The sequence below is a fragment of the Penaeus japonicus genome, unplaced genomic scaffold (assembly GCF_977035675.1).
Source record: "Penaeus japonicus unplaced genomic scaffold, GWHDUDI00000001_assembly GWHDUDI00000010, whole genome shotgun sequence".
Taxonomy (NCBI): domain Eukaryota; kingdom Metazoa; phylum Arthropoda; class Malacostraca; order Decapoda; family Penaeidae; genus Penaeus; species Penaeus japonicus.
In genome coordinates this window covers 11,408,221-11,418,220 of record NW_028234412.1, presented here as the reverse complement: position 1 = coordinate 11,418,220, position 10,000 = coordinate 11,408,221, and the positions used below count along the sequence as shown (strand labels likewise).

At 35.2% G+C, this 10,000-nt stretch overlaps 2 protein-coding genes across 3 annotated transcripts in view; one reads left to right on the top strand and one right to left on the bottom strand.

Annotated features, from left to right (window-relative positions):
• The window catches only part of ldbr (lariat debranching enzyme), a 10,170-nt gene extending 1,430 nt beyond the window's left edge, over positions 1–8,740 (top strand). Inside the window, exons 3-8 of the mRNA XM_043007810.2 lie at positions 224–515; positions 844–1,068; positions 5,157–5,371; positions 6,112–6,451; positions 6,706–6,896; positions 7,113–8,740. Coding sequence (XP_042863744.1) covers positions 224–515; positions 844–1,068; positions 5,157–5,371; positions 6,112–6,451; positions 6,706–6,896; positions 7,113–7,413 — 1,564 coding nt within the window. The 3' untranslated portion in view covers positions 7,414–8,740. The remainder of the gene's footprint in view (positions 1–223; positions 516–843; positions 1,069–5,156; positions 5,372–6,111; positions 6,452–6,705; positions 6,897–7,112) is intronic.
• The window catches only part of LOC122248036 (uncharacterized), a 4,801-nt gene continuing 3,460 nt past the window's right edge, over positions 8,660–10,000 (bottom strand). For both annotated transcript variants that reach the window (XM_086540668.1, XM_086540667.1), the window contains exon 2: positions 8,660–9,403. In XM_086540668.1, coding sequence (XP_086396794.1) covers positions 8,959–9,403 — 445 coding nt within the window. In that variant the 3' untranslated portion in view covers positions 8,660–8,958. The remainder of the gene's footprint in view (positions 9,404–10,000) is intronic.

Here is a 10,000-nt window from a genome sequence, read left to right as displayed (position 1 = left end):
TTCACCAGCTGCACAGCTGGCTGTGAACATTCCCATGCTAAACAGTGTCCAGTATGATAGCAGTAGACATCATTCCTTTCAATTAGAAACCGTATTGTTCATACTAGTGCATGCATTATTTTTTCTAGAAATAAGGATATCAGTATATGAAATTCTTTTTTTATAAACAAATTTGACTGAATAATATTGTATTAATTTCAGACTGAGTTTTATTTATTTTCAGATATTATTCAGGTGAGAAGAAGGCCCCTGTGTTGACCATATTCATCGGGGGCAACCATGAGGCATCTAACTACCTTCAGGAATTCCCCTATGGTGGGTGGGTTGCCCCTAACATTTACTACCTGGGATATGCAGGTGTGGTCAGATTCGGAGGGCTTCGAATTGGGGGCCTGTCAGGGATTTATAAGGGCCCAGACTACCTCAAAGGGCACTATGAGAAGCCACCTTATACTGGGGAGTCAGTCCGAAGTGTATATCATGTGCGAAACCTTGAGGTCTTTCGGCTAAAGCAGGTGAGGCTTTTTAAACTGAAGGAGGGTCATTTGACAAATATGTCATTGTGCTTCTTGTCCTTATTGTTGGTGGCTGTTTTTTGGTCTATATTTGGTTTGTTTTCATATATGCATTGGTTTTCCTGAATTGGTTCCTTTCTTAGTGTTTATATCAGCTGTGCATGCCTAGAGATCTTTGCAGTTTTCTTTGTGACCATGTTACCAATTGATCAAATTTTAGTATATTCAATATTTATATTCCATATAAACCTTTTAATGATTAGACTCCCAGTATTGCTCTGTATCTGTTTAGTAAATCGTGACACTGTACCTAAAATTTCCATTGTAGCTTTCAGGTGAGAGTGATATTTTCATGTCCCATGACTGGCCACGTGGCATCTACCACCATGGGGACAAAGAAAAATTACTCAAGTGGAAACAGCATTTTCGTTCAGAGGTAAAGAATAATACACTAGGATCAAGACCAGCAGAAGAACTTTTAAAGAAGATAAGGCCAAAGTACTGGTTTTCTGGGCATCTTCACGTCAAGTTCCCTGCTGTATTGCGGCACAAGGTATGGTTATTTATTGTAAATTTAGGTGTAGTTTAATTTTAAGAAGCAATATGACAAACCAGATGGATGATAACAGTATATATAATCACCAATCAATATTACAGTGAAGTTAAAACTTAAATTTCACTCATGAAGGTAAGTAATCAACAGTAGTTGATATTAGTCAAAATATAGACTGATGTCATTTTAGATTGATTTAGTACATATTAGGTGAAAAACTTTTTACTTAGAAAATGCACACCTTTTAGGCTATTTAGCTTCATTATGTGCAAATAAAATCGCAATAGTTTTACATAGTTTGTTGATGTTGTAATTAGGAAAAATGCAAAGTTACCAAAAAGGGAGAATTGGTAACTGCAGTTGAGATAGGCCTAATTTTGAACAATTCAGGAGCGTTGAAGATATTTTACGGAGAAGAAGGGAATTAAGAAGTCAGTACCTGTAGAATTCACTAGGCTCAATGTGTCTAATAGACGGCGATATAATAGGTGACGTTTAATTATTAGATATAAAGTTCAACCTAGATTGATATTTAAGTTTTGCAAGAAGAATACAATTGATGTACAAGGTTTGATAATTTGATTCTTGTGGGAAGTTAGCCATTAATCTAGAAACTAACCGCTAAATTACTTTGATAAATGTGTGGGTGATATAAGGCACTGATAATATCTCTATAGATGAGGGAAAGTGTGAAACATGATACTTGGGAAGAACAACTTAAAGACCTGATTGATGCGAGTTCTTGGTATGTGATATTGGTAAAATGAAGCAAAAAAGATGTGATCCTGATTTTTTTGTGGCAGATATTTGGAAGATCTCACAGGGCAAGTACTGTTGAGTGAAATCATTATGATTTAAAAAAAGAATGTTGTCTATGAAATATATTGTGCAAGGAAACCTTGTGTGGTTTACTTTGGTGTGTCATCTGCTGGTAAAAAATCTCTTTGAATTGACAACTGTTGTAGTGCAATGGAAACTGAAACCGCCCTGTATTTATTCAGTAAGTTTTGTGGACAAGCAGGAGGAAAGGAGTGAGTATCTGCAGAAGTGATTATCTACAAAGTTGTTAGCTTATAGTGCTGAGTTTTAGGCTTCTCTATTTCAATTGCTTTTCTTTAAATTAGTTTGATTCTGAGTCCTTTTTGTGTTCCTAGTTTCTACAAGTTCAAGTATAATAGAGCTTTACCTTATGTGGTTTATGGTGATGTTTACCCTTTTTGTATGTACCTGGCATTTTTTGTTAGTGCCTTTTTCAATAGAATTGTTAGATGGGATATGAAGCTATTCAGATGTCTAATTTATTGCTACTTGGAAACTGTTGATGGAAAATCGCCTTTTTGTGCAAAATAGTGGAAAACTTTTTCTGTTGAGAGATTGTGCACAGCCATATGTGGAAGAACACAAAGAAGAGGAATCGCAGCAGAGGAACTGATGATTTGGGATGAATCATTGGCCGAAAAGGATTCTTTGAATCTGCGTGATGTTTATGGTAACATGAAATAACGTCTTGTAAATCATGTTGTGATGTTTTTTTTTCATTTTTATTTTAAGTGGGGGGTAATTCTGCTTATGTTATCATGATTAGATTTCATTTGTACATGGGGACATGTAAGCAATAGTGTCATAAAATTGAGCTAGTTTTGGGGTCTTCCCTTTCCCTCTCTTTCTCTCTTGTTCTTCTCCTCTCCTCTCTTGATTTCGTCTCTCTTATATCAGTCGAGTTTAATTTTTTGTGTCCTTAGGCTTATTTGAGTAGATCAACTTTAACCCACACAGGACGGGTGGTACAGCATGTGTACCGCGCATTCAAAAGCCCAGTTGCCGGGCGGCACAGTATTGTGCCAGCTATTCAATTAATTTAGGCCTAATAATTCGAACGCCCCGGCATTTGGACATTCTAGGCTAGAAATCCCCCGTCGGGAATGGGTTAATCAAAAGTGTTTACTGTAGTACCTGTAGTTGGTCATTAGCTAAAATATTTTGATTTGATTATATTAATTATTTGTTATCCTTTGTTTTAATAGTTATATTGTTATATTTTTGGAATATTCATTTTTTTTAAAATTAACCCCTGGATGGTTTACATGAGTAATGCAGTATTATTACATTATGGCTTTAATCGTGCAGAAGTCACAAAGGTCAGCTTTTCACTACTATCTGTGTATGGGAGTGTCTGAAATTATAATTCAGGCTAAGAACTGACCCTAAATGTATGTTATCTCATGCTGACCATCAGAGGTTAAGGCACGTAAAATTTCTTCACTTATAACTGCCTACTAAGTGAACGTGTGCATGTCTCAGGCTTTATTTGATCTGAGACTTTGTGGGTAATCATTAGAAATCATTTATAAAAAATTGCAACTCAAATTGAAGCCAGGAAAATCCTAATTATTTATTAATGGTCAACTTGCCTACATCATTTGATGATAAGTTTGTTTTAAGGGTGAAAGAGTAAATTACTGCACATAATAAATCAGTAAGAACTTAATTTTAGTATGATATCTTATTGTTACTATTTTGTTTCCACTATAATTGTTCTAATGGTTGACTGATATTTAAAATTTGTAATGATTCATTGCATATAATTATTACATGGTCTCTCTCAGCTGTTGGCATATATGTTGAAAAAAAAATAGTACTAAACCCTCAAATTTCTAAACCGCATCTAAAAGATTTTTTATTGCTGGTTTATTATTTTTTAATTTCCGAAGTGGTTTTAGAGGAAGTAAGTAATTTATGCCAGCACTTGATCAGGTATTGACGGGGCACGCGCTATGCGAAAACCCCTATGCCGGGCAATTGCAATATTGCGTTGTAATCGTCACACTGGCATGACGCCCCAGCATCGGGAATTTGGCTGTGTCACACAAGTGTGACGCACCGTCGTCATTGGGTTAATGGGACTGTCTGTATACTTTTTTATCTGAGATAAGGAAAAGGGATTCTTATGTACCATTCCCAGCATCATAAAGAGAGAGTGAACTGTGATAATATCTGGGTAAATATTGCTAAATCAGAAAAATGTTTCATATGCTCTACATTCCTTTGACATCTAGCTATGTCTTCTTTAACTTCTGCCTTTTCCTCTTCCTGACTCTGTCTCCTCTAGCGATAGATATAACAGTCACGGTAAGCATTTGTGCAAAATACAGATCATTCACCCATAGTGTCTTATACCCTTTTATGTCTTCTAGTGCCTGTAATGTGTCTTCCCTACACATTCCAGTTGTATAATGATGCATTTCGGAATATTTCCCACCCCCAAACATTGCATTTTTTTCTTGTGTGTCATTCCATTTAATTAGATACAGTTTTACTAAAATTTTCTTAGATCTCCTAAGTCCTATAGGTCATTTGTGCAGGTACCTATTTAATGCTCTGGTTCATCTTCTTGGGGCCACCAGCAGAAGCCAGAGCTAAAGAGACATATACAAATTCAGCTTTTGTCCCCAGGATTTTATAAATTCCTATGTAATTGTCTGGAATCATAGTTTAAGTCCTCACTCTTTTCATTCTCATATTTTCAATAGATATTTTCAAAACAGGTTATGGTAGATCGCATTTTTGTCCAGCACATTTTTTATTTATTTATTCGTCATTATCATCATCTCATGATTGTTAATGTTATTGTTATTTTTGTTGTTACTATCATCATTATCATTATCATCATCTCATGATTGTTAATGTTATTGTTATTTTTGTTGTTACTATCATCATTATCATTATCATCATTGTTATTATTATTATTATCATTATTATTATATTATTATTATTATATTATTATTATTATTATTATTATTATTATTATTATTATTATTATTATTATTATCATTATCATTATTATTTATGATTCATTCATTTATTGTTTATTAATTAATTAATTTATTAGTTTTTGCTTGTGATAGAACTTTCATGCCTTGAGAATTTAGGTCACCATACATTTTCCTCAAGTTGCAAATGATAAGAGTTACTATATGTCTTTCAGGATACATTCAGTGGGGCCTCTTTCCAGTTGGCTTTGAGAACGCATTGTTTGTGTTCATGATTTTTGCAAGTCATATCAGTTTTAATTAACTTTTCCAATACAGGAGGAAAATACCCACAAAGCGAAGGTGACAAAATTCTTGGCGTTGGACAAGTGCCTGCCTCGGCGTGACTTCCTACAAGTGATTGAAGTGCAGAATACGGGACCTCTAGAGTTGAGCTATGATGCAGAATGGCTGGCTATTCTACGACTTACCAACCATCTTCTCTCTGTTGGTACACGGACTGTCTACATGCCTGGGCCGGGAGGGTCCGAGAGGTAATTTTATCGCGCTGGTGATTGGGGTTCTGTCTGCCTCCACACAAGATGACTCGTTGGGTCCTGGTCTGATTCCAGGCATGTGACTATAAGCTGGTCTTTTTTCGCTTTGTTATTGGACCGACACTATTCTTGGGCCCAAATGGCTTTGGCACACCCTGGAACCCCGTCAACCAAGCCAGGCCTTGGCCCAAGAGGAGTTGTGAAGCCTGAATGCCATTATGGTCTTGTGAGGGTTTGATGCTCCAGTCCATGGCTGTAATGCGGTGCTGGCAATAGCATCATGGCAGCTAATTTAGTTCTTTGTCAATTATATTTTTTTCTTGGAAGTTGTGGTGGGGAGAAAAGAAGGAGGAACATGGTGGAAGTACTGGCAGTCACAAGTGGGTGGTGAAATGTGCTATGAACTACATTGTTGCAAAAAATTGCAAATGCTATTTATGCTGTGTTTTAAAGGGAGGTGTCCATTGGGGATCCAGCTTTATATAAAGATTATTAGATACTCAAGATGGGATTGATGGGATGTATATGTGCATTGAAATTTAAATTCAGAATATGTTAGACGAGGTAGGGACTTTGCATGATAGGGAACAGTAGACAATTAACACAGGTTTTTACATTTTAAAGTAGAGGACTAACATTCTTTAGACATATATGAGTATATATAAAAAGAAAGATGACTAGTAAGAAGCATCAGCCATTAGCTAAGGTGTACACACTGATTTTTTTCTCTCCCGCAGATACCAGTTCACACCTTCAAAGGAAGAGATTGAAGAAACCATCCAGCTGATGGGTTGTGATTTGAGGATTCCTCTAGACTTTGTTCCAACAGCACAGTCTTATGAAAGTAGCCAAGGCAAGCCCAGGATGGAGCAGGTGCACATGCCCCAGCCACTGCTCAACCCACAGACAATAGCGTTTTGCGACAAGCTTGGACTGGATGATCCACTAGCCATCTTACTTGGAGCGAAAAGAAAAGCCCAGTCTTCGCCAAAGTTGTCTCCCCCAAGCAGAAGTCTCAATGATTCGGAGCTTAATATTACACTGGACTCTTCCAAGATTTCTAATAATCCAGATGAGGTTAGACAGCCTGATCTTTTAATGAGAATTGTACAGTTTTGACATTTCTATTAATACCATGTCCTAAATTTTCTGTATATATATATATATATGTATATATATATATATATATATATATATATATATATATATATATATATATATATATATATATATATATATATATATAATTTAGCAAAATCTATGTCTATAAAAATATAAATATGAGTATGAATGTATATAAGATTTATCAAGTAATGCTATTGGTCTTGCAGGTTGAGCTAAGTGATGCTGATGATGACGATGATGCAGATATAGTGATGGAAATGACACTAACGCCTGAAGGTCAGGATAATGCTGAAGCTAGTGCTGAGGCTGCCATCGAGGATGTTGTAAGCCCCATCAGAAGAGACTCCTTTTCAAACTCTCAGAGTCCAGGAACACAGCCAACAGCCAGCTCTCCACGGTAGGTGTGAGAGAATTTTAAGGAAAAGAATAAAGCCTATTGGAGTTGGTTTCATAAGATTTATTCTTATTTTGAGTATTACTGTCCATTCCCAAATGCTTTCCCTTTAAGGATAAGAAAAAGGGCCTTGACATCTCATTTGTAATGACTACAAATTACTTGATATTTAATTATGGTTAGTGTGAAGTTTTCAGACTATGGAAACTATTTTTGCAGGCTGAAGATAACTCATGGACAGCGACGAGGCCTCTTGCTTTCTGAGCCCAAGAGTGACAGCAGAAAATCTCCAGTTCCTTTCAATTTTGAATCTTCATCTGCTTCATCTTCTCTGAGTGAGAGTGAATCAAGTCCGCGCAGAAGCCCACAGGCAAAACGGACTAATGAGGCAAGTGACAAGGAAATGTCCCAGACGGAAACGGTTTCATCGTCATCTACCAGTGGGGACAACATGCTAGGAATGAAGAAATTCAAGCGAAGAAATCAAGCCATATACTCATCGGCAGAGGAGGACATGTAAATAGTGTTGAAAACAGGTGCATGATTCATGTGGTGAATGTGAAGTGAGTCGATATTTTAATGTCTCATAATGAGAAGAGATTGGATTTTGCTCTGTCCAGTGAAGGTGTGTGAATGAATTTTGAAGTCCATTGCTCATGAATGGATATAAAATTGTATGTTACTTTTTTTTATATTTTTATAATACAAAGTGGCAATACTGTTTTGTCTAGTGCTAAGGTGCAAATTTTGTAATCTGCATGATGTGCAGACAGAAGAGTTTGACAAGGAATGAATGACTTTGTGATTGCGTAAATATGTAAAATACTCTTGAAATTACACAAGTATTGTGTGATCTGGTACAAAGTTTTAAAATTTGCTTCATTTTGTTGCATATGTTACTTTTTGTTTCGATGTTAGTAACATTGATTGATGCAGATTTGCAGAAATGTTTTTTATTATCAGAGATGAGGAAATTATTTCTAACTAGAAGTTAACAGGTTTTTCATGTAGACTTTTGAATGCTTCAGGTTCTGTATTTTGTTATTTTATCAAAAGACATACTCTGTTTTGAAAGTTAGCTATCACACATTCTTGAATTGTACAAACTCAGCCATGTGTGATTTTAATGATTTAAGTCTGCAATATTTTGTTTTGAGTGAAGGTTTTCTTTTATATATATTCTTCATTCCCCTTTTAGCATAACCTCCTCAGTCTTTTTGTAAAACGACTAACCACAAAAATCGTTAGTATGTTTTCCCAAAAAAGTTATGAACATCAGATAGAGATTCTTCACATGGATGAAGTGAATATTGAAAACTATTTGTACTTGAGGAGATAAAGAGTTCTGGGGTGCAACCACAACATGTGCAATGCATTTCAAGGTTTCGGTTGTGTAATGAAATAATTACGTTCATCTTTCCATCTTCCTGCTCTTCTTCACATGTTAAACCACCGTTTGCTTCTGATTTTCTGTTTTTCTTTAATCTCTTGGTCATAGATGCACCTTATTCTCTTACATAGTATTCTTAAATGTACTTCACATTCAGACTGTTTTCAACTATTTTGAGTAGTGCATCTTTTTCATACATTAATTTCTTGTGACCTTTATTTCAGTTTCATGATTTCCAACTATCGGTAGTGAGTTTCATACCATTATGTGTACTGAAGAAAGTTTTATTCTATCATAACTAAGAATAGTCATGTTTTTGTGATTATGAGTTTATTTTGACATTTGTGAAAGGATATCTTTTACTTAATGAAATCAGTTGTGTACATTATTTATTTATTGATACATAGATAATGTAATTAAATATGGAGAAATCTATATTATAGAAATTTTCTTGTAATTTGTATTTTTTATCCTTTTACTGTGAAATTTGTCTTACTTATTGGCACACTATTTCTGTAGGCAAGAAAATCTAAATATTATATATTTAATTCCCTAAATATATTGAATTCAAATATTCTGGTAAACTAAACTACGCAAGATATAAGATTATCATCAGCATATATTATAAAGGTTATATAATAATCTAGCATATACTGCATATATATATATATATGGTTACAAATCTTTGTCTGCACACATTGACTGGTCAATAGCAACTGGTGCCTGAGACATGATGTCCAGATAAGGGACTTTATCTCTTAGATAAACTTGGTGAGGATCAACTACTGGTAACTCTACATCTAAAGTTGCAGCATTGAACCAAATCAAGTCTTTCTCACTGTCATACTTCATACTGATTGAACATCCACAAGTGCTACAGAAAGATCTCACTACATGCTCAGAACTCTGGTATTCCTTGAGAGTTTTCTTGCTTTTGAATTCAAGGTTTGTATCCGTCACAGCAATGAAAGTACAGTGTTCTGCGCCGATGGCTTTCCTGCACATGGAACAGTGACACCGAAACCACTGCAAGGGCTTGTCAGGAACATAATACTGGACTCCTTTGCAAAGACATGATCCTGCAACGTTTCCTTCCATGACTATCACGTGTGTGTTTGATCTGGAAAACAGATTTTTTTGTCATTACATCACTTAACTACTTGAAACTTTGACTTTTGATACAAGCTAAACTATGAGAATCATTCCCATGGCCAATACAGTATGGTCACATTAAAAGCTGACTTTATCATACTTGGCACCCTTGGAAAAATATGCTTCCACACATACTGAAATATTAAGCAGACATTAATGACATTTAAATCTCTTTATTTGGTGATACTGGCCTATATTTTACATATTACATAGAATGCCACAAAATTATTTTTTCTTCCCTTACCTTTATATATACACAAATTTAGGGTGTGCAAGACCCTGGGCTGCTGGGATTAAGTGGTGTTTTGTATGATTAAAATAAATATTTTCTGATAATTAGGGAAGGAAAGGTTGGACTAACAAGGCTAAAAGACTTTTAAGAAAAAATGCTTGTTAAAAATAGGCTAATAAGATACAATTTTCTTGAAGAGATCAATACCAAATTCTAGAGAAAAAGTTGTGCATTCCTGATAATCAAACATTTTGTATTGATTGATTACACTGAATGTATTCTGTGCAGATGGAATAGCTTTAACCTGTAGAAACCAACCATGATAATGATGTT